This window comes from Gymnogyps californianus, chromosome 4, assembly GCF_018139145.2.
Source record: "Gymnogyps californianus isolate 813 chromosome 4, ASM1813914v2, whole genome shotgun sequence".
Taxonomy (NCBI): domain Eukaryota; kingdom Metazoa; phylum Chordata; class Aves; order Accipitriformes; family Cathartidae; genus Gymnogyps; species Gymnogyps californianus.
Genome location: NC_059474.1, coordinates 61,361,968 through 61,381,449, shown reverse-complemented (window position 1 = coordinate 61,381,449; position 19,482 = coordinate 61,361,968). Strand labels below are relative to the sequence as shown.

Below are 19,482 nucleotides of genomic sequence, written 5' to 3'. Positions count from 1 at the left end.
GCAGTTCCTTGAAAAGAGCCCGACATGTAGCTTCACCAGCTAGAAATCCATACAAATTTAACAGCCTGTCTTAAGCTGCCATCTTCTCATTTTGTTGTGATAATTAAACTCAATTCATTATTTAAAACAAGCAGTGTTGAAAAAAGGAAATTACCTTATAAACCAGAAGTATTTTCCTCTATTTCCCTTTCCTATTCCCCTTTTTAAGTCTATAAAATTGGTAACACTGATAAAACACTGTCATGATTTCGACTCAAGCTGTTCTGATCCAATGAGAAACTCGCTGCTAGAGGAAACAAATAATCCTGATATATTTTTTTCTTTGGGGGAAAAGCAGTTGAAGACAAAAGCTAAGTTAGTTTAGGAAATGGCAGATCAGCTTTGTTTTGTTCTGTGATCACTCCAGATCACTACGAACAGGGAGCAAGCTGCTCGTGATCTGCACCACGGGGACCCAGCACTATTTAGCTAACGACACCAAGGTACAGCCCAAGTCAGAGCTATTTTCTGCACTATCATACTCATACTGATATAATGGAAACTATGAAATTCATCACTGGAGCTGTGTGGAGTTATATATATTGCACTCAGGGTTTTTTTTTTTTTTATGTTTTTTACCGGTTAAATTGCCCTATTTTTTCGTCCACTGGATGAATGCCCTTTTACTGCTACCAGTACTCTAGGAAAAAATACAGAACTCAAGTCCACTTACTGGACAATGTGTCTTTAACTGGAGATAAATTATTACTTTTGTAAAGTCACCAGAGGTTTTTACTTGCTTTGTACAGAAGTCAGCTGCTCTTCTTGAAAACACCTTAAAAACATCAACTTCAGTGGAAGTACTCTGAAGCTAGTGGGACTTCATAACCTATAAAATTAGCATTCTCACAGGGGCTCAGAGAAAGGTCTTTAGTAGTCTACAGATATCTAACAAGACCTACTTGAAGAATACTGAAACTGCACTTGGGTAAAACTTTGATAAATCACAGCTGGGAGAACAAAATGGTGTTTTACCTTTGGAAGAGGGGGGCGCCAGGTCTGCTAAGAAGGTCTGTTTTAATTTCCAACCTCCTTTTGTCAAGGACAAAGATATTAGTTTACTGATTTTTTTTTATATATATATTTTTTTTTTTTTTAGTTTGCTACTGTATACCGTAAGCAGGTAAGATTCACTCCCCTTCTGCACCACAATTTACTGACCAGAGGCAAATACCTTCTGAAGACAAAGACATTGGTACTTTTCTTGACAGACAGCAAACATGTTGTTTGCTGATGCACATATTTTAAAAATATAACCTGAGAGAAAGATTACCCTCGAGATAAAAAAATTTGTATGTACACACTCAAAATAAAGTTAACTGTAAACTTTTTGTGAGTAGATTATTACACTAAATACTATAAAATCTTCAGTTTGTCCCATGTGTCATACTATTAAAAATATTTCCCCAATATGTTCTGAACAGCAATAGGGTTGCTTGTCAGAGATGGGAGGGGGAAAAAAAGGGTATAACTATGTTTTCATTTTAAAGAGATGTTGTGCAAGGAACTGAAGCTAGGATTACTTAGTTAAGAAGAAATAAAGCACAATTACTTTCTGGAAGATACATAATAATATTAAGCAAATTCTCAAATGCCCATCAGGACCAAACATTTTTTTTGTCTAAGGGCAATAATTATTTTAGACTGCATCACAGCACTATTAATTTCAAAATTACCAACCATTACTTATAAAACCTGCTTAAGGAACAGGAAAAATTAAACAAAAATGTATCTATTCCCCCCCCCGCCGCCCTCGTACTTAACTGAGCAGTTGACAGTGGTATAGCAGTTAGCTTTCTTTAGTGATGCTGGTGGGGAGACTTATGCAGCTTGGCACCGAAAAGCATTCGCTTTAAATTAGGAAAATGTGATTTTATAGCTATACTGACTGGCAAGGGGACTTTGCAGGTGTAGACCTGAAAACGGACATTGATGTATTCTCTAAAATTAACTAGATTTCAAGTTGAGGGAATCCTATGAATATTATTAACTTCTGCAGTAATAAATAATAAAAATATACAAAAAACTTGCAGTACTTTCCTACCAGTCATGACTCAAGTCTGTCTCACTTGTGTTTCAGTTCATGATGAGACGTTTCCTGCCAGATCTAATTGGACTGGTTTAAAACGTTAGTGTCGCTACCTACTCTTTACCATCCCTACCAAAATTTAATACCCCTGCAGCTGAGCTGGGGTAGCACATGGGCCCTCCTCATCACCTTCAGCACAAATATAGCTGGATTAGGACAAAATCACAAGAAAGGATGCATAGGGCAAGCAAGGGTGACTGAAGCACACAGAGAAGGCTTAGATGATCCACTCTGCTTTTGGGGTAGTAAGTGTGAATGCCGGCAGAGATGCTGCAACATCCTCAACTGCTGCACCAGGGTTTGCAGTGGGCGACAGAAGCTGAGCAGTGCCTTGGTCAGCATTAAACCTCTCATCTGCTCCAAAAGCACTCCGTACCCTGCCAAGCCACATCCTAATACAGCTTCAGGCACCATGCCTGCACTTTAAACTAACTTATAGTAAGCTTTCAAAACAAAAAAACCCTGAAACAAAACCACCCAAACATTAAACCACTCCAACAAACTTTAAAAAAAACACAACACAAATAAGCATAAAAAACCCAAACAAACATAAAAAGAAAATCCCATGGTATTTGCAGAATCAGAAATTACAGCCTTTACCTACAGGATTCAAATTGCACCAAAAACCCAGGGAAGACAGGCACTCAAATTTCATTTCTTTTTAACATGAGCTGGTCACCAAGCTTGCTTCTGCCTCTCTGAAAATCCTGCCCTATGCTCAGCTCACAGGCATGCATAAACCTCTTCCTTGGGGAAGACAGCTCCTTCCCTGCACTAATTCACCAGCAGGACAGACTGGATGCGTACCCCTACATCCTGAGAAGGGACAGAGAGCAATATCACTGATGGTGGGAAGGAGGTACTGTGGATAGATGTGCCTAGACACATCCTATATCCATAACCTGTGTGGACAGATATATGCCAGATGGCAGTCTGGCATAACTCTGTATCAGTCCCTGACTTTGGTTCTGCCTGCACAGAAGAGCCGATTTTATGTGCGTTTCCACAGCTCAGAGTACTCCTCTTCCTTCCCTTTTCCCAATACCACGCTGGACCTCATCGTCTCTCATTTATCTACGTTTTTTTAGTCAGACCAAGGGGCAAAATGGACATCAAGAAGCCCTGAGAGAAGGGTTTTTCATGCTGTAACCCACCCTATCTACCGCTCCAAAAGACACCGGCATATCTATTTAATAAACTGAGAAGCACTTGCATGACTCACCCCCCCAGACCACTTTGATCCAACAGCACCAGCTACTGCCACACTGCCTAAGGCTGTCTTCTCCTTCCCCGCAGCACACCTTCCAACAGCCACGTGCTTCATGTTCCTTTGGCTGGTGAAAAGCAAATGCAGAGTTCAAGGGCCCCAATTCTGCTCTGAGTGCCTCCTGCGGGCAAGCAGAGACCTGCCAAGGGCAATTTCCTTTGCAGGAGCCTCTCTCCAACAGGAACAGACTTTTTCTTTCTCTTTTTGAAGTGCAAACTTGGGAAGCTAGGAAGGACATGTGTATTCACTGGGATGAAGGCACAAAAAGCCACTACCATGCCTGCATGATGCAAGGAAACAGCATGGAAGTCACCTCTGCACCATTGTCCAGTGGCTCTGAGCATGCATGGACTCATAAACCTACTTCTTCCTCCATCGCTTAAGTTCTTTGGAAGCTCTATCTGCTCCTGCCCCAGTAGTTCAGCTCCTCTTCGGTCCTTTTTAACCACTTTTGCACTGCAAAAATCGCATTCGGAGCATGACAGACACAGCTCAGCAAAAAACTGTGGTCTGTGCTACACTCGGTGGGACTAGCTGGGGGCATGCAACTTGTGGCTCTAAGTATCTGAAACATAAACTGAACAAGAAACTTTCAAGGTGCAGCTGACAGAATAGCTCACAGATGGCAGGAAAAGGGCAGAATTAGTGATTCTGATTCCACCAACTCCACCTGGGACTCCCAATACCCCAATTTGCTTGTTATACTACCCTCCCCCTACACCAAGGGGATAAGCTCTACATTTTTGCTGCAGGTTTTGAGAAGCAGTTTCCATCACAGAGCTTTGAGGCTACCCTGAAGAACGACCATCTCCAGGCAGATTGGAAAGGTAGGGCTCTCTCCTTGCTTGTTTACCAAAAACGAGCTAAGAGATGATACTAAGCAGGACCACGTAGACTCTATCCATGCCTACTGCTGACAAGCGCTACCCATTGCTTCCCTCCGCATGTGCCCCACATCGGTACCCATGCATGCACCGATGTGGACGTCTGAACGCCAAGCTGCTGGCTGAGTCCGCCCATGAGCAGACGGCGAGAGATGGAGCATCCGTTTGTTACATTACAAGTGTGTCAAGACTAGTTCAGACTCCAGCCCAGAGCCTGTAAAAGCACATTAATTAGGATCATAATGGCTAGTCACAGTACAGGAACAGCTCAAAAGGATTAAAAACAACCCTATAAGCACATGCTTACTTGTACAGGCCATTGTAGGTGGGTCTGATTCCTTCCTAAAATAGTGTTCTTCACACAGGCAAGATGTGGATGCTTCATCAAGCGTGTAGCTGTGAGGGGGACATTTGCTGCAGGATGGACTGTGGGGTGAAGCTTTGAAGAACCCAGGTCTGCATACTGTGAAAAGAAGAACCACAGGCTAAGCTCTCCCATCATAAAATTAGCCTCTTCACATTTCCTTTAAAAAAAAAAAAAAAAAACCAACATATCTTCAGCTAGAAAACAGACAAACACTCGCGAGCTATTTGGTTTGCATATTTTAAAATAGTGTATGCCACTAACAGACAGTGCATACTTAAATATCTGCATGAAAAGAAAATGAGAAACTGTTGATTATTTTTTTTCCCCTAGCATCTGCCTTTGCTGGGTATTTATTTTCCTTGTTGAATGCATTAGAGGTAACATCTTTTGGGCTCTGCTTTAGAAAACATTGTTGTGTTTGGGCTTTTTTTTCATTCAGTCTTAGAAAAACAGGTAAAATACATCTCATGGTTTTCGTTTAAGATATTCTCCACCCAGAAATCAATGTCTCGGCAAACAAATAGCAACACGGTGGTGCAGGGGATCTCAAGATAGACAGCTTTAAGACACTGTGATAAGTCTACTTCCCTAGGGTCTTTTCCCCTGCAAACCTGCGATGAATTTTAAAGTGTTCCATATAAGACAGGCTGCTCTGGGTATAGGCTGAACCAGACATGCTCACCTTACAAGATATTCCAGCTCCAATATCTATGCATGACAAGGCATAAAGACTTGATACGAGAGCTATTTTTGTTCTCACAAATATAATATATGGCTAAGGGTAGCTTGGGATTTTTTTTCTTTTTTTTTTTTTAAATAATTTGAAGTGAATACAGTAATATCTTGTTTCCAAGATATTCCTCTTTCACCTAAGCAAAGCACTCTGCACTTCACCTGCATGTGCACACTCAGCCAGAAGCAGTGACAGCCACAGGTTTGCATGTATCCACCCTGGCTTTAGGAAAAAAACAGCTGGCCCTGTAATCGTACCTTTATATGGAGAATTACAAACCCACTGTTAGCAAAAGGAGGAAAACTTGATTTTCTGTTTGTCTCAAAAAGCAGAGACACAGCGACATGTTAAAGCAGCTCCAAAGTGCTGCTACTTTTTTCCTTCAGAGGTGCTCTAAAATAATTCTGCCCAGTATGATATCAACGATGCACAGGTCTGCTATCAGACTTACAGAAGTTACCTGGAAATCCCAGAGCCTTTCCATCTGCATTCAACCTTCCCCAGTTGTAATAAGCTTGCAAAGAAAATGAGCTCACAGCAAAAGCATTAGTATTATCCCACCAGGAATGTCCCAGACAATCACAGCACGAAGGTCATGTGCTAAAATTCAGCCAGTGATGACAGAATTCATCTTCAACGTAGATAAAGTATAAGTTTTTACTAGTGATCCCTTCTCCTCTGATGGACCAACTAGGACAACTGCCTCTAAAGCTGGCTCTGCCTCCTGCAGTACCAGAGAAACTCTCTCAACATCTTCCCTTTTACATCACAAGCTTCTTCACCAAGGGTGAGACACACGCACATCAACTCCTAACTCCTAGAGCCAACCAGGAAGTCTTTGCCGACGAAGATAACTCGTGCATCAAAAGGGCTGTGATCCAAAAGCATCCGATAGACCTCCCCCAGGCCCAACCTCCCGTCTTGCCCAGACCATGAAGCTCTCGCAGCAAGTACCATGCAACCCTGAAGCAGTTCCCAAGCCCACCACGGGCTGCCAGGTCTCCATCATGCATCTGCAGCCTCTCCATCCTACTCTAGGGGATGCTCATCTCCAGCATCCCTGCTGACCTCCCCAAACCAGGCACCCTCCCACACCTTCCCCCAGCTCCCTTTTCTTCCCACAAGACAGGCAGAGAACAACTGCAGGACTGGAGGGATTTACAGGTTTTAAAAATCCCATTTCCAAAATTGCTCATAATCCAACTAGTGCTCCATACCTAGGCTGTGAGCTCTGCAGGATGCAGTTCATCTGCTTCATGTCCATACAGCAGGACCGGTGAACAGACCCAGGGCGGAATTTATTCTTGATGGCTGTTAGCGGACTTGCCACGAGCTGCCCTCATGCTTTATGGTACATTCCTCAGTTCCTAGCACAGAGTTAAGTTCTTTTATTTACTTCACAGCCACCTTCAACTGTTGCCCTACCTACAGCAAGGACTTGGTATACAATCTCTGGAGTGTCTTCTGGGAGAGGAGACCACCAAACGGCACCTCTCTAGCCTGCAATTTGTATTTCAAAGCCACATCAAACTCACTTGCACACACAGACAACAGAGATGGGAAAATGAAAGCACAAAAATGCGCAACATATAACAAGGGCAGTCCATGTCTAGTGTGTACTCAATGTAATTAGCCTTCAAAAAAGGACTTGAATTTATCTCATTATGTCCCATCAAGACAGACAGAAAATCATTACGGCACAAGAGTTTACCATGCTTCTATTTTGTGCAAAGCAGCAAATGCAAAATAAGTCAGTTTTCCTTGACAGATTTTCAACGAGGTGCAGCTTGTTAATGACGGTATCATATGTAGCTCAGCTCAAAGGGAATGTTTGGTTTTCATGAATAAATACAGAGCCAACAGATGTACAATGCCAATGCCCCGTGTTTTAATGAGGGATGTGAAATAAAACTGAACTGGACCAATTTTTGTATAATCTGCAGGCTCCCATGGGTCAGGCAAGTCCCTTCTCTAACCAAAAGGTATAAGGAGGAACATTCAAGAGCATTAAATTACACTGAAGATTTCAACATGGGTCCTCATAACAAACAGCCAGCAGAGCAGCGTGCTATCATATCTAAGTGAAATACTCTTGTGTCAGTTAGAAAGGAAGAATTCAGGGACAGGAGATGGGATATGCAAAAAAAAAGGAGGACAGAAAATAAAAATAAATGCAAGAATTAACACAGCAAGTGGTGGTGTGCCGAGTCCACACCCCTGCAGCAGATGCTTTGGGGAGGACAGAGGGGGATTTGCAGGGTTCCAGCCTTCCAGCCTCTCGCAACCAGCAGCTTGGGGACCACTCCTGATGGAAACCACACTTGCACTACCATGCTCAGGAGCAGAAGCAGCTGTAGCTGCATGGGTGTTTCAGGCATAACTAGTATCTATTATAACACTTTTCTCTGCATCCTTTCCTATGTTTGCTTTGTACATGACACAAAGGAGAGGACAGCCAGTGAGGTGGTTCAAGCAGCAATCCTCTAATAAACAGGGATGCTGTTAGATGAAAGCTGACCCAGGAACATCTTATGCCTCCACACTGCAGAGCAGGTATCATGGTAGCCGGATGGGCAGAGTCTTGGCTGAGCTCAACAGCCAAAAGCAGGGGCTGGTATTGTGTCATTTTTCTGCCACTGGTGGCAATGACTCAGATATTTTGGAAATTGGACTCAGAACAGAACAAGGCCACAAACAGCTTACCTTGCACATACCTTGCGTTTTGGTCTTTATCTTACCATTCCTCTTCTGACAGTCAACCCTACAATCTCTTCATGAAGTATACATGACTTTATTTAAAATTACATGGGTGTCTAGGGTTTAATTTGTAATTAAATCTTATTTTAGTCTTCTTATATTTTTATCTCAGTATTTCTAATTCAACAGCTCTTGAAAGGATACATAGAACTAGCACAGTGCTGTCACGCATGTAATGGTACTATCTCTCTTTTCAAGGGGGTGGGAAAAGGAGGAGAAATAAGATGAGCCTAAGACTCCCCATAATTTGCTGCAAGCCAGCTGAAAAGAAATGAAATAAAGTTTTAAGCTGTTGATGAGATCTGCTTCTTTCTTCCTAATATTAAAACTGATAACTCCTTAACTGATTAACAGCAACTGATGTGTGAAAATAGTCTTTAAATGAAATTGGTTGCTAGAAAAAAAAAAAAAGAGTATTTTTAGACACAGCAAATATGCCATAAACAACCTGCTGGTGTTAGGTACAAGTGGGATATGTTTCTGTTAGTAGCACATCCATTATTAGCAAATTAATTTCACTCTTTATTTTTAGTAGCAACCACAAAATGTTGTGGGCACAGAGCATTAATGTCTGTGCAGCCTCTTGCTTGCACACTTCAGGACAGGCCAGAGAGAGATGGCTGCAATGAAGGACGGCAGCAAGAGCCTCTTGGGACAGCAATGGTGCGAGCTGATCCCTTAAACCAACAGCGATCGGATTAGAAACTGGCTTCGTACCTTGCAGACGGGAGCCGACAAGAGCCATGCTGATAGAAACTGGCTCTTTGAACATGGGTGGATGGAGGAGGAATCACTAGTCCTCTTACAATGAAAACTGGCCTCTTCAAACAACATGCTGAACTTTATGTGCTATATCAGTACTAGAGACAAGTGAGTACCAGTGAGGGGGGGTTGGGAAAAGCAGGCAGAACAAGCCAGTAACATCAAACAGCTGGGACTACTTGACAGATTATTTTTGCAAGCCTTAACATCAAATGATTTGCAGCTGCATCCCTGTAACCATCCCTGAGCTTCAGCTGAAGGCTGCATCCAACAGGCAGGGCTCCTCTCCTCTCCAGCTGTCCCACGCCTTCGATGCACACTGACCCCAGGCAACAAGTGCTGGAAGCAAGGACCACCTCCGAGGCTCTCCATATCCACAGGCACGTACGTGGCCATGTTGGTAAAACCACTCAATTAATATTAGTGGGAATTCCAGTTTTGTCCCTGGAGTGAGAAAAGCTAGGAAACATGACCTTATAAGCCTTGAAATCCCAGGAGATATGAAACAGGTCCAACCTATTACTCCCTTCACAGTCTCATGATGCTGGGAGGATAAGCTCACAGTACTTAAGTGCTTAGGATCAGCAAAGTGACCTTTCGTATATCCCAGAAAATAAAGCTCAAACAGGAATTACACTGTCTCCCTTGCAGAGCACCGAATTAGTCTCCACAGTAATCAGAAACCACAAGTATAAGACAGTGCTGCTAATCCATAAATAAAGCTAATGGACAAAATCTAACAAAAATTAATGAAGATAAGGATGCCTAGTCTAGACGGAGCACAGGTTATGCAGCTGAAACCGAGGTTTCCTCCCCAAACTGCAAACCCCCTTTGCTTCTCCTTCCCATCCTTTAGTCCCATTTGCCTTTCAGACTGCAAACTTCTTCAGGCAGGGACACACAACTCAAATTACCACAGCTTTTAGAAGCAATCGCAGCGTAAAACTCTGCCCCACGGACAGACCCATAATCCACACCGAGCTGGCTCTCATCTGAAACACAAGCAGGACATGGTGTGGGTGCGTGTGTTCAGCAGAAAGGAGAGCAGCTCTGTAGCTCATCAACTCTGCCTTCATTAGCACATCGCTCTGGCACAGGGAACATGCCTCGAGAGTTGAGGAATCTGAGCAAAAACAAGCTACAAATAAACCAGCCCCTGTTCTCGCCTCCGGAGCTGCCATGCCTTGAAGCGTTTGCACCAAGAAGAGGGGGCTGCTGCCTCTTAGATGTGTCCAAAACCTAAAGAAGGGTTTAGCGAGGTACGGTCTTTACAATGTGGAATCAATTAAACTGCTGAGCGGCTCCAAGCCTCAGCTTGTGCTCCTGACATGCACTTTTACTTATAAGAAAAAACAAAACAAAAAACACAGCAAAATGTCTTCATGCTCCCAACCAACATAAACAGATGATCTCCATGCTTTCCTAAAAAGTAATTCAAGAACTACAGCAACCCACCATCAAGCATCCTCCTGCAGAACTTACAAGCAGGCTCCCAAGAGCTAATCCTGCCCTCGCTAACAGCTCTCCTTCAACTGCAGGCCGACACCGAAATTGCTGCCAAAGCTATAAAGCTATAGAAAAATGTGTAAAATGCCCTGATTATATCTCCTTTATGGTTGGTCTCTCTATCTGCAATAGTGCTGTGTTGCTTCCTGCAGCACACCTTGGGGATTTGAAGGGAATTAAATAAATACCCACTAAGAAAACACTGTAATTTGAAGCTGCCTGTTTGCCTGAATCCAGGGGACTTGCCAGCATCCTTTGGCAACTCCAGCACCCAACGCTGCAGCCCAAGACCTGCTAAAGGTCCTTTTAAACAGGTTCCTGGAGCTTGCTGGATAAGTGGGGCATCTGAGGGCTTTGCACCTTGAAAAAAGAGACTCAGCCCTTACCTTGGATGTAAGCCAATTCACGTACTTCAAGTAGGAAATAGTCTTTTAAGCTTTTTTTTGTTTTAAGAAAACATTCTGTCTTTTGATGCTGTTCTGTCCAACCCCACACTAACTCAGGGTGAATTACCTCCGCTCCGCATTGCAATCAGCTTGATTACCAAATCAGCTCTGAATACCAAAACAACCTTGAAAACTAGAATATAAATAAATTAGTACTTTCAGTTCCTCCCTTTGAAATACCACTTTTTCTACCACGTGACTCACTAAATTGTCACATGGCAATTTATGACATGACTGTAGTTGCTGGAAAACTAAGAATTAACTGCCACTAATGACATTAATGTGTTTCTTCTAAATGGTATAAAACTTTATCACACGGCATCACTCTGAAAAATTCATCAAATTCTCAAGTCAGCTACATTTGCAAGCCATAAAAATACCTAGAACACAATGCATTTGAAAATGCTCGTGATTACATTAAGATCTTAATGGGCTATATTTCTGCACATCCCGACTTTGCTCTAAAGAAGATTTTGAAGCAGTCAATGAGGCAAAACCTGAGTCAAGCCTAAATATTCAGCAGCGTGATGGAGGAGCCGGGAAGGAGAGTTATCCTGGCATATATGCAAACCTGCGCTATCATTTGCGTTTGATTTTGCAGAAGGAAAGCAGGCTATGGAAAATAAATGCTCTTAGGGGAAACAGAAGATTTTTCAAAAGCACTCAGCACTGCACGAGCGTGCTCCCACCAGCTGCATCGATGGCAGGGCTAGCTAGGCGTACTTTGGTTTTGTGGGTTTTTTTCCAAACTTTCCTGTCCAAAAAATCCCTGGGAGAAACTGCTACATTTCTACAAAAAGCACTGCTTGGGATAAAGTGTCATTTCCTAGCAAACCCAAAGTTTCTGTGACCAGCAGCTGCATGCTCTTGCAAGTGTGTACAAGGGCTCCTTCAGCTCTCAGCCCAGGTGGCACCTGTAGTCCTCCTCGTTCTCTGGTTACAAGGGACAGATCCACGTTGGTCTCGCTGAGCCCCAATTATCTGGCTTACAATAAAAAAAGGCAGTCCACATCCTGTTGCTAGAGCCTCTCTGCCTGTTATATCTATAAAATATCTATCTCTGTTAATCTCTATGTCTATAAAAATCTGTGCATCTTTACTTTGTTCTCCGACGTGTGGGACGAAGATGCACTTAAATTATACTTAAATTACTGTCTGTTTTTTTTAATGAAGACAAACCGAAATCATTTTACTCCCTTAAACAGAGGAAACAATGATTTACAATGCTGCACCTAAGGGAAAAATAAGATTTAAGATACAGAAGGCAGCAGAGACACATTTGTTTCTGCACACTCGTAAACATAACTTGAGATGCCTGGCTCCGCGCATAATCCAAGAGGCACAAGAGTCTGTTTTGGGGGTTTCTGCACACAAAGACATGCACCCCAGGTTATCCTTTGTTATGTGAATGGTAACTTAAACATTCAAGCTGCATTGCATGCTAAGCGAGGGGAGGATTGATGGACAAGCCGCAGAACTCCCTCGAGTTCGATAGCGGTGTTGACTGAATAGCAATAACAAGCACCATCCCTAATAGCAACAGGGGGCCAGGATCAAACTTGAAAATGATGCAGCTAAAACCCCCCTATGTCTGTGTACATGTACATGTGTACATGTATTACGGACAGTAATGCAAAGACCAGTTGGTAAAATCTCCTGGAAAACAGGGTTCTTCAAAGCCGCATGTTTGCTGGCACAATACTACAACAAAAGGGTTTTAGTCTTCTGGTTCAGTGTGCCATAGGGATCTGGAGCCCAGCCAGCAAAGAAAGAAAGATTCTCTAATTATGCTGTGGTTTGGACAATTGCAACCTATTGTGGTTAAGAAATATGACATTTGGGAGGATTTATTTTGATGATTTATGTCATGTGTGTTTTACCAACATTTCAAGGTTTTAGCCTGAACTAATAGACTGTACATATGCAGGCAGTAAAGAGAAGTAAAAACACTTAAAGTATTTCCTTCTGGTTGGCTCTACCTTGTGCAACTTCATTTGTGCGGACAAGATTTCTAGGTGGTATAAAATCAGCCTTTCCTCCGCTGACTATTTTGGTCCAAAATAGGCAGCATCCCACCAACCTACGGTGATGCTAACACCTACGCAAAAGGATCCTTTCAAACCCTGCCTCAACTGTTTAAGGGCTTGTTTGCTTCTAGCTTTATGATCATCTGTCTCAGGAGGTAAATTTGGTAGGACTGGCTGCAGACAATTTATTTTAAAATTGTTCCTCTGTAATTTATGGCTGAACATATGTCACTCCAGACACATCTATTCAAATTCCATCAGAGGGCGACGGAGATGGATCTTTTACAGTCCTTCCGACCAAAAAAAGATAGGAAGGATTTATACAGAGTTGCCTAGACTAAGTGTGTTAAATAGGTTCATGTACGTAAAAGTGACTCCAGGGAAGCGGGTTTTTTTTGCAAATTTAAGATACAGGTGGTGCTAGCCAATTCTGCAGCGGACAGGCAGCTCAGAGGTGCACAGAAGCAAACATGGACCTGTCTCTTGTGGCACATGTCCCCTCAGTCAAGCCTCCTTCCGCAGAAACTTGTGGGTTTTTGCATTGGAGCACACTGGTTGGAGTTACAGATGCAGGTCTCGACGAGCTAAGTTCTACCCTGATATGCATGAGACGCTTTGGCTTTGGTTAGGAGGCAATAAATCAAAGGGTGTGTGCAAGGAGGACGTGGCAAGTATTAATACCCTGAGAAATTTAACAAGGAAAGCTGAGCAAGCTCCACACACACACAACAAAGTGCAGAAACATCAAGCGGTTATCCTGTCACATGCAGATACAACGCTTCATGATTTCAGTTTAATTAACAAATAAAGTCAGTATTTTTATGTCTGGTTAAGTTGACTAAACTACTCCTTTGGGTCAGATGAACACTGCAACACTTCACGGTTCATCTGCCTTGCCAAGTAACTCCACCCAACAGCTCCTCTTTAGGAACGAGCTCAACAAAGGGAAACCCGAGGCATTGCCAGCTCTTCCCATGTCAGCCTGACAGCATTAGGAACTTTTCTTTGAGCTCCAATCCTGCAGCCCTGCAACAAGAGAATTTATTTCAGTACAATCTCTCCCATTTCTGGAGGAAAACTTGCTGCATACGAACAAACATGCTCAAACTCAAGACAAATCAATACAACTTGACACTTTAAACCTCCTGATTTTGGAGCCAATCTCAAGACTATTTGGATGGGTGGCCTCATGGCTTTTGGATGCTGGAATTGGACTGTCCTTGCCATGAACTAGCTAGAACTGCTGTGACTCCAGACCAGACAGAAAAACATCAAAACCCCAGAGAAAAAAAATACACAGTTATATCCCAAGAAGGTATTTTCTTTGTCAGACTATAAACAGTACTTTTCTGAGACAAAAGCATCCTACTCTTGGGAGGGAGATGTCCTGCTAGCACCCCTGTCCACTGCCTCTTCTCATGGGCTTTGTTCTTGCCCCCAAAATGGCTGTTTGACATGTGCAACTGCTCCAGAAATTCAGATGTGAAGCAAAAAGTAAAGCAAAGCAAACATTGCCTTCCCTCTTGCGATGCGAAGCCTCACCACAACCCCCTTCCCACCAAATCCATTTCCCCTTACCATAAAGCACTAGTCTGAAGCACACTTTGCAGCAGCAATGCTGGCCATTCTCACAGGCTTTTTATTAAAGGTTTTGAGCTGCCAAAGCTTGATTTATGGAGATTTAATTCTCAAACCATTATAAGGGGATACTGTTGCTCATGTGTAGCTTAGCTGGCACTCCAGCTACATCCAAAGAAATAAGCATTGCCTACACGAGCCTTTTTGCCCTGGAAACACAGCACTATCTTTATTCGTAATTTCTGCTGCATCTCCACACCCTTGTATCGCATCAACTTGAACAGTCTTCCTAAGGCGGTTTGGGAAAAAAAACCCAACAATTCTACTTCACAGAAACCATTCACGTTTGATTTGTTCAAGGGAAGACTGGAAGACAACAAGAGGGGAGAAAGGGGAGCAGCTGGTGTGGGCACAAGGGCGTTGCACCCTGGGTTTGGCATACCCACACCTTGCAAGAAAAGACTGCAACCTGCTCATCTTATGTCTCATACACAACCGCCCCCAACAGTTTGCCATCCCACAGCTCCTCTTCCACACCTTGTTTTCAAAGCCTTGTCAAGTATTGTGGCATCTATCCTGTGATACCCAGTGGGCGAGGATGCTATAGGAGGATGCTACTTGTCCTCTCAACAGCCCTGAAATGTACAGACTGCAGAACAATCAGTCTTGTCATTAAAAAAAAAAAAAAAAAAAAAGAGAGAGAGAAAAGAGGTTTCTAGCCTTTGAGAAGAAAGCCTGAAAATGGAAACACCAACAGCTCAACCAGCAAAAGGCCAATGTAAAAAGCCCAGTATTTATTCTTTTATTTGAAGTGGTACACTTTGCCCTGAAAGACCAAATCGGAGTTTCCTGACTCACGTAGGGACTGATAATATTTTCCTCCCTGTCATCTCTTGGCCTATCCAATATCCCCTACACTTCTAGATGTTAGTGTCTTTTCAGATGCACTAGAGAGCAGCTAGGAACTTCTGAGGCTCTGACAGCCCAAATACCATCCACAAATTTTTTTAAAAGTTGCACAAGTGGCAAAAACACAAGGTTCATTATTCCGCACAGAAATTCTCTCATCATCCAGCCAAATTTAAAAACAAATAGTTGCAATTAAATGTGTCGCTACATTATTTATGTAGATGCATTCAATTTGCAGAAAGCTGCTATAAAATATTCCCCTTCAATACACGGGAAATTTATTGCACTTTTATTGTAGACTTTCTTCTCCCTGCTCAAATGTGTGTTGCTCCCTGCCTTTTTTCCCCGTGTTACTTAACACAATTTTCCAGCCACTATTTCTGCTACTTTTGTCTTGAAAGAACGAGGGATGTAATCCAAATCCAAATGCTTCTTGATTATTTGTGAACAAGGCTGCTGAATGATTACTAGACAGATAATTCCAGTATTTCTCTTGCAATCGAGGACCTCTCCTTGTCTCTGCATTTTGCTCTTACAGCTGCTGGGTAAATGATATGCACCAAGGCTGCCCAAGGCTTCAGAGTGCATATTAATTCTGCCAGGAACTCCAGACACTCTGAAGAATTGCTAATTTAACAACAGACTGTGAAATTATTTTTTCTTTCTTTATTAATTGCTGTGCTATTTGAAAGCGACTTTCACTGCCCTGACTGTCTTTTGGCATGAAGAACAGGGGGCATTTCATCCTGCCAGGAAATAATTGAAAGCTTTCTCCCCAGCAGTCCCTATATTCATAACCAAATATAAATATGTGAAACAAGTGCTAATAAAAATAGGTTAACTTGCTGCAGGTGTTACTCTGTCAATTCATCCAGGTGGTATTATCAAAATCTGACAGGGAAGTACAGTGATATATTTCACTTGTGCCTTGACATTTTGATTCCGTTTGTTAGGGTGTATGTGCAGGGATCTGGCTTTTTCTCCAAGACCTCTATAGCTGTCAGTCTGTGCAAACAGGATTTGACAAGATGTCCATTTAGCAGGATGGGAGGGCAAAGGAAAAAAAAAAAAAAAGAGAGAGAGCTGGAGAGACCAGGTATCTGGGTAAAGCTGCACTGCAGTGCAAAAATGGATGCTCTTCACATACCGAGCAACTTGAAAAAACAGAGCAGCTTGATATGAGGCAGTTTGCATCCTTTAATCAATAGCTCCTTCAAGAAAGGTGGCCAAGAATAATATAAATAGAAGGCAGAGGAGAAAGAAGACAAAAGGCTAGCTTTGGAGAAGGCATCAGGATCACTGTACACTCATTCACAGGAAGATTTTTTGGCTCATCTTATTTCTTTTTTAAAAGGAGAGAGGAAAAAAAGGAAAGCTCTCCTTTGCTCCCGAGAAATCAGATTTAAGAAGAAATCTAAATAGGAAGGTTTGCTTTCCAAGGCTGTGCTTTTCCAGCCTGAGGAAAGAAGCAGAAGGTGATGAAGCTGTCTATTCCAGGGATAATGTAGGAAACATGCTCTGCTTATGGAGCCTCGAATTTAGAAGCCTTCAGCTTGTCTCTCCCTGCAAAGAACTTTGGACTAGAAGCATGCAGACGGGCAACAATGAAATACAGGAAGAATTAGCTACAAAGATGAAACAACAGAAAATGAATATAGCATTTAAACAAGACAGTAATCAGAGTTTAGAGATTTATGGTAACTGGCTAGTGAATGAAGGTAACGAAAGGATTCTGATCGTCTGGGTGACTCCTGCATCTCTGCAAGACTGTCTTCAAGAGGGGTTTAAAAGCAAACGTGAATGTATAACTCGAGTTAAAATCCAGAACAAAGGTGTTAAGTAGTGGGTTTTATAACCAGACCTTACCTTTCAGCACACGTCAAAGTCACTACAGGGCCTCCACACAGCATCAGCCACACCAGTGCTGCCTACAGGCAGCATGACTAGGCAAGGGCTTGCCTTCACCTCCTCCAGGATGCACGACACCTGCTCACCCCACATCTATACCAGGCTGCAGAGGCACATCTTCTTCCTGCCTTCTCCCTTCAAAGGCCATGCAGCCCAACACGCAGTTTTCATGGTCCAAAACACATGAGAGATCACAACCCTCATCCTGCACCCAGCCACCCCCCAGCTCACACAGGGTCACCCAGATGCTGTTCAAATGCATCGATAGACAAGAGAACTGGCCATCCCATGGCTATGGGAGGGTACATAACACCATCATGTATGCAGACCAAGCAACCTACAGCTCAGTCTGGGAGCAGTACCAAACTGCAAGCCCGAGAGCTGGACCAGACAGCACCAAAGCCACCAAACCCAGTCCCAGCCACCAGGCAGGTCTGCAAATCATCTGCCATCCCAAAAAAGCGAAGGCTAGGAAAAAGTCTGTGTCAAAAACCATGCAAGACAGACATCCCCAATCAGTTGTGCACCTTCACAGCATTCCTGGACATCACCTCTGGCATAAAGCAATGAAAGGAGACCTCGGCCAAGCAGAGCCAGTTGTGCCCTCCTTCCCTTGCTGCTCCACCGAGGTAGAAAACATGTATTACTGAAGCCGTAAAGTGCTTACAATTATGGCCCCAAACCCAGTAATTTCCACTGATGTAGGTAAATTGCTGACCCCTCTATCACTGTTATTCATGATGCAAAAAACCCTTGGGTTTTCTCTGCAGCTTAATAAAACCTGTGGGGAATTGGTGCAAGGCTTTCATTCCTTATAGCTAGCCTTTAATGTTGACGTCTGGATTTCCTGGAGGGGAATTGAATAGTTTAGAATAATTAGTGATTTACATATAGAGTTGTCAACAAAGATACATGGTATTAAGTTACCAAGGTGAAGGGTTCCACCTTCTTGATCGCTACTTTTGATTTTATTTTATTTAAAAATTCTGAATTTTAATTCCGCTCACATTCTGCTATCACTAGTAAAGTGGCCTGAAGCGGACAGTAAGAAGAGAGCACTAAATCGAAGGCTTAAATCACTTCTTCCTCAGTTCCCTGGCAGATTTAAAGAGCAACGTGGCACTAATGTTTTCAAATAATATACTGCTGGACCTGACACAGCAGAGAAACTCTGCTTCAAATCACACAATAGTCCAGGTGACCATGCAATTACAATTAACCTCCTGCCCACTGTGCCTAATGACAAATGATCATGTGAATGATAAGCTCAGGAAAGGATCCAGGTATCAAAAAAAAAAAAAATTCTGATTCTTACATATTTAAAAAGCCATTTTCAGTTAAGAAAAAGCCAAGGGACACTAATTTTAGTTTTGTATCCAAAAGAAATTAATAACCCTTGCTAATACACATGCAGGCATACACGCTGTCAGTCTTCTAGCAGCAAGAGGGATGCATGGAAGTCTCCTACCGCCACAGCGCTGTAATCGGAAAAGTACTAATATCCTGTACTGCTATAAATCTCAGCCCAGACCAGAGAACATGAATTTTGTCTGTGCTGAACAAAAAAAGGTAATATAACCTCAAAATAGCATGCAATATTTTTTGGCACACTTACTGGGCCCATGGGGTTCCCATTACAAGGTCGCTAACTGGGGAGGTATCCTATGTTGTCCCATCAGGTTTTGTGCTTTTTCTGCTTTATGTCCCTCATCTCCTACTTACCTCGTGAGCTCCCTTTAACAGGAAGCATCCTCCTCTCTCTGCTCACACAGCATCTTCAGGAGTAAGCAGAGCTATTTTCCAGCCTGATCCCTTTGCAGAACACGGAAGCACAAAGATTGTCCCATCCCAGGAAGAGCCGAGGGCACTCATTTTCTTTCCTGTACCCGGCTCTAATGGGGGAAGAGTTTATTTGACCCAAATGCTCTCCTAGTCAGAAGTTACTACCCCTCCAGATCTGCCAGCAGAGCAGTTGGAGTGATCTCTCCTTCACCTGCTTCAGTGAAGCAAGCTCATTAGTTTAAATAATTTGTTATGGTTTTTGCTAATTCACTCATTCTAATTAGTGTCCAGACCCAAAGGGGCAGAAACCTCCAGCTGAGGAGCAGCAAGGCACATGTGTGTGCATATATATATTTTTATATTTATATGTACAGGACCTTGTCATGGTTTAACCCCAGCCAGCAACTAAGCACCATGCAGCTGCTCGC

At 42.9% G+C, this 19,482-nt stretch overlaps 1 protein-coding gene across 11 annotated transcripts in view; it reads right to left on the bottom strand.

Moving 5' to 3' along the window:
- Window positions 1-19,482, bottom strand: part of EPHA5 (EPH receptor A5) — a 209,362-nt gene that overhangs the window by 84,901 nt on the left and 104,979 nt on the right. For all 11 annotated transcript variants that reach the window (XM_050896101.1, XM_050896099.1, XM_050896100.1 and 8 more), the window contains one exon: window positions 4,587-4,742. In XM_050896101.1, the coding sequence (XP_050752058.1) occupies window positions 4,587-4,742 (156 nt within the window). The remainder of the gene's footprint in view (window positions 1-4,586; window positions 4,743-19,482) is intronic.